Source organism: Carlito syrichta, unplaced genomic scaffold (assembly GCF_000164805.1).
Source record: "Carlito syrichta isolate Samal-C Ts95f unplaced genomic scaffold, Tarsius_syrichta-2.0.1 Scaffold305649, whole genome shotgun sequence".
Taxonomy (NCBI): Eukaryota; Metazoa; Chordata; class Mammalia; order Primates; family Tarsiidae; genus Carlito; species Carlito syrichta.
Genome location: NW_007249745.1, coordinates 452,424 through 457,076, shown reverse-complemented (window position 1 = coordinate 457,076; position 4,653 = coordinate 452,424). Strand labels below are relative to the sequence as shown.

At 59.6% G+C, this 4,653-nt stretch overlaps 1 protein-coding gene across 2 annotated transcripts in view; it reads left to right on the top strand.

The window, feature by feature from the left end:
• The window catches only part of ZNF668 (zinc finger protein 668), a 14,393-nt gene extending 10,860 nt beyond the window's left edge, over nt 1–3,533 (top strand). For both annotated transcript variants that reach the window (XM_008062046.2, XM_008062045.1), the window contains exons 2-3: nt 948–1,613; nt 2,100–3,533. In XM_008062046.2, coding sequence (XP_008060237.1) covers nt 970–1,613; nt 2,100–3,312 — 1,857 coding nt within the window. In that variant the 5' untranslated portion in view covers nt 948–969 and the 3' untranslated portion in view covers nt 3,313–3,533. The remainder of the gene's footprint in view (nt 1–947; nt 1,614–2,099) is intronic.
• Nucleotides 3,534–4,653: the final 1,120 nt, after the last annotated feature.

Below are 4,653 nucleotides of genomic sequence, written 5' to 3'. Positions count from 1 at the left end.
CGAGACCTCATCTCTACAATAAATAAAAAAATTAGCCAGGCATGGTAGTGCGCGCCTGTAGTTCCGGCTACTTGGAAGGCTGAGGCGGAAGGACCGCTGGAGCCCAGCAGGTCGAGGCTGCGGTGGCCGGGAGCGGCCACTGCACTCCAGTGTGGGCGACAGAGTGAAACTCCAACTCAAAAAAAAAAAAAAGAAAAGAAAAGAAACAGGCAGTGACTGCTAAATTGTTCAGGCTGCCTTGAGAGAGAGTGAGCTCCCCACCAACAAAGTGGGAACAGGAGCCCAACAGGGATTCCAGAGCAGAGGGTGGAGCAGGATTCCTGTCTGGGGCGGAGTCCAGCTATAGCTTTGCAAGGCCAGAATTCTGTGTGAACAGCTGCTATCACTGAGAGCTAACCAGCCACAGGGGACAACCAAAACATATACTCTGGGGACCTGTCACTTCCAGACAGTGCCCGCTACTACATTTACCCATTGGCTTCACCGCCTTCTGGTCCCAGGTCTGCCTTCCCTGGGCACTTGGAGATCTTCAGGCCAGGTCCACATCTGGGTACCATCTGCACCTGGAGCCTTGCACAGGACCCTTCCTCCTGGCACAGTCCTTGAACACTAAGCTAAAGAAGGAAGATGGTGAGATGGTTAGAACCTGGGCCTGTGGGAAGGCCTCTGGGAAAAGCTCAGAAGTTGAGGAGGGAATTGTAGGTGGACCTGTTGTGACCCTGGCCTCCTCTCTAGTGTTTCTGATGTCACCTTGTTCAACTCCTTTCGGAGCCTGGATTGCTTGGCAGGAAGGCTGTGGGAGTCCTGTGGTTCAGGCTGAGTGTCCCAGTGAGAAATGCAGCTAAAATAGCGTTCCCTCTGAGGCCTTGGGAGAGCTTGGGTGAGAAGAGAGGCATTGAAGGATGGCGAAGGGATGTGGCTTTGGTCTAACGGTGCTTCTTTTGCAGAGGAGTCCCGCCTACCAAGGCCATGGAGGTGGAGGCCGCGGAGGCCCGGTCCCCAGCTCCAGGCTACAAGCGCTCCGGCCGCCGCTACAAGTGCCTGTCTTGTACCAAGACATTTCCAAATGCGCCCCGGGCTGCACGCCATGCTGCCACACACGGGCCTGCAGACTGCTCAGAGGAGGTGACCGAGAAGCCAAAGCCAGAGACAGAACCCAAGACGGAGGAAGCCAGTGGGGACAAGGTGTCGGGTTCCGCGGCGAAGCCCAGGCCTTACGCGTGCCCGCTGTGCCCCAAGGCCTACAAGACGGCACCCGAGCTGCGCAGCCACGGGCGCAGCCACACCGGAGAGAAGCCCTTCCCGTGCCCCGAGTGCGGCCGCCGCTTCATGCAGCCCGTGTGCCTGCGCGTGCACCTGGCCTCGCACGCGGGCGAGCTGCCCTTCCGCTGCGCGCACTGCCCCAAGGCTTACGGCGCGCTCTCCAAGCTCAAGATCCACCAGCGCGGCCACACGGGCGAGCGGCCCTACGCCTGCGCCGACTGCGGCAAGAGCTTCGCCGACCCTTCGGTGTTCCGCAAGCACCGGCGCACTCACGCAGGTCTGCGGCCCTACGGCTGCGAGCGCTGCGGCAAGGCCTACGCCGAGCTCAAGGACCTCCGCAACCACGAGCGGTAAGGGCGCCTTCCCGGGCCGGGCTTTGAGTCCAGAGTGGGTTGAACCGACGGGAAGGTGGCGGGAGCCGGTCTGCAGAGAGGCGCTGGGCACGTGGGAGTTGGTGCCGCCGGCTGTGCAGGGGTGAGGCGGGGGATGGGGCCCTGAGATAGCCCTGGGAGAGGGGCCAGAGGGGCCTAGGTTCCTGGACCGCAGGAGAGGGGGCAGGGCTTGAAGTGGGGTCACTCAGAGGGTCTTGGTGGAGCCCACGAGGGGTGGGCGGGGCCTGGCCTGTCTAGGTCTTTGGCGTGCGGAGATGGGTGTTTGGAATCGAGACGCCCTGCCTGCCTGAAGGTTTTTTACTCTTGGGCGCAGCTTTGTGGCCCTTGGGGATTGAGCCCAGGTCGCCAGGGATGTTTCGGAGACCCTGAATTACCGCCCAGACAGGCAGCGTGGTCAGTTCACGAGTCCGTCACCCTCACGCCGGGTCCTCCACACTCCCACAGGTCCCACACTGGAGAGCGCCCCTTCCTCTGCTCCGAGTGCGGGAAGAGCTTTTCCCGCTCGTCCTCGCTCACGTGCCACCAGCGCATCCACGCGGCGCAGAAGCCTTACCGCTGTCCAGCCTGTGGCAAGGGCTTCACGCAGCTCAGCTCCTACCAGAGCCACGAGCGCACGCACTCGGGTGAGAAGCCCTTCTTGTGCCCGCGCTGCGGCCGCATGTTCTCCGACCCCTCGAGCTTCCGGCGCCACCAGCGGGCACACGAGGGCGTGAAGCCTTACCGCTGCGAGAAGTGCGGCAAGGACTTCCGACAGCCGGCCGACCTGGCCATGCACCGGCGGGTGCACACGGGCGACCGGCCGTTCAAGTGCCTGCAGTGCGACAAGACGTTCGTGGCGTCCTGGGACCTCAAGCGGCACGCGTTGGTGCACTCCGGCCAGCGGCCCTTCCGCTGCGAGGAGTGCGGGCGAGCCTTCGCCGAGCGCGCCAGCCTCACGAAGCACAGCCGGGTGCACTCGGGCGAGCGCCCCTTCCACTGTAACGCCTGCGGGAAGTCCTTCGTGGTGTCCTCCAGCCTGAGGAAGCACGAGCGGACCCATCGAAGCAGCGAGGCCGCAGGGGCTCCCCAACAGCAGGAGCTGGTCGTGGGCCTGGCGCTGCCTGTGGGTGTGGCGGGCGAGGGCTCCGCCGCCCCGGCCGCAGGCGCAGGGCTGGGGGATCCTCCGGCGGGGCTGCTGGGGCTGCCCCCCGAGGCAGGCGGCGTGATGGCCACACAGTGGCAAGTGGTGGGCATGACGGTGGAGCACGTGGAGTGCCAGGATGCCGGTGTTGGGGAGGCTCCTGGTCCCCTGGGGGGGGCGGGCGAGGTTGGCGGGGAGGAGGCTGATGAGAAGCCACCACAGTTTGTGTGCCGCGAGTGCAAGGAGACCTTCGCCACGCTGACGTTGCTGCGTCGGCACGAGCGCTCACACCCGGAGCTTCGGCCCTTTCCCTGCACCCAGTGCGGCAAGAGCTTCTCAGACCGGGCTGGGCTGCGCAAGCACAGCCGCACCCACAGCTCTGTGCGCCCCTACACCTGTCCCCACTGCCCTAAGGCCTTCTTGAGCGCCAGTGACCTGCGCAAGCACGAACGCACCCACCCTGTGCCCATGGGAACCCCCACGCCCCTGGAGCCCCTCGTGGCTTTGCTAGGAATGCCTGAAGAGGGGCCCGCCTGAAGCCCATTCCCTCCTCCACCACAATCCAAGAGGCGGGTCCCCACAGGGTGCCCCCTGAATCTCCTCTTGCCCCATCTCACTCTTTAGACTCCAGATCCCTGCCCCTAGACAACTAGCTCACCCGTCGCCCAGCCAGAAGAATTGGGACACTGGAGACTGGCAGCTGCTGTGAGAGACACGATTCTCTCCGAGCAACACTCATTAAAGCTTTCACTTTGGCACTGGTTTGTCTTCTGTGTTCTGATTGGGGGGTGAGTGGGTGGAGACTCCCTGGATACACAGGTTAGAAACGACAGGAGTCTTTGGATACATTGTTTTCCAAAGTATGTTTCTGGATGTCTTGTAACAAAAGGTTCCATGGCCAGGTAAGTACAGGAAATTTCCTGTGGCCTTCTTGGGAATTCTTGGGGGATACAAAGTGTATCACAGGCATTGATAAGTCCTGCAATGAAAAAATCTATTTAGTTTTGTTTAGCTCAATACTTACTTGACCATGGAAACATTTTACTGAGTAGTCCTATTGTATCCTTTTTTTTTTTTTTTTTGAGTCAGAGTCTCACTCTGTGCCCAGGCTGGAGTGCAGTGGCAGGCTCATAGCCCCCGCAGCCTCGACCTCCTAGGCTCAGGCAATCCTTCCACCTCAGCCTTCCAAGTAGCTGGGACTACAGGTGTGCACTACCATGCCTGGCTAATTTTTTGATTTATTGTAGAGATGAGGTTTCACCAAGTTGCACAAGCTGGTCTCAAACCCTCGACCTCCCAAAGAGCTGGGATTATAGGCGTGAGCCACCGTGACTGACCTTGTATCCTTTTATAAATAATAGGCTGAGGACAAAAATTAGTTTTTCTCATGTATACTGAAATAAAAAATTAGAAAGTATACTTGGTATACTTCTGATTTGAGTGCCAGTGACCTGCGCAAGCATGAACACACCCACCATGTGCCCATGGGGAACCCCATGCTGGAGTGCAGTGGCACACTCACAGCCACTGCAGCCTTGACCTGCTGGACTCAGGTGATCTGCCTTAGCCTTCCACGTAGCTGGAACTACAGGCACACGCCACCATACCCGGCTAATTTTTGATTTATTGTGGAGATGAGGACTCACCAAGTTGCCCAGGCAGGTCTCAAACCCATGGGCTCAGGCAATCCTCTTATCTCAGACATCCAAAATACTGGGATTATAGGCATGAGCCACCACATCCGACCTATTTTTTTATTTATTGTAGAGATGAGGTCTCACCATGGCTGGTCTCAAACTCCTGGGCTCAGGCAATCCTCTCACCTCAATCTGCCAAAGTGCTGGAATAACAGGAGTGAGCCACCGTGCTAGCCTAAAG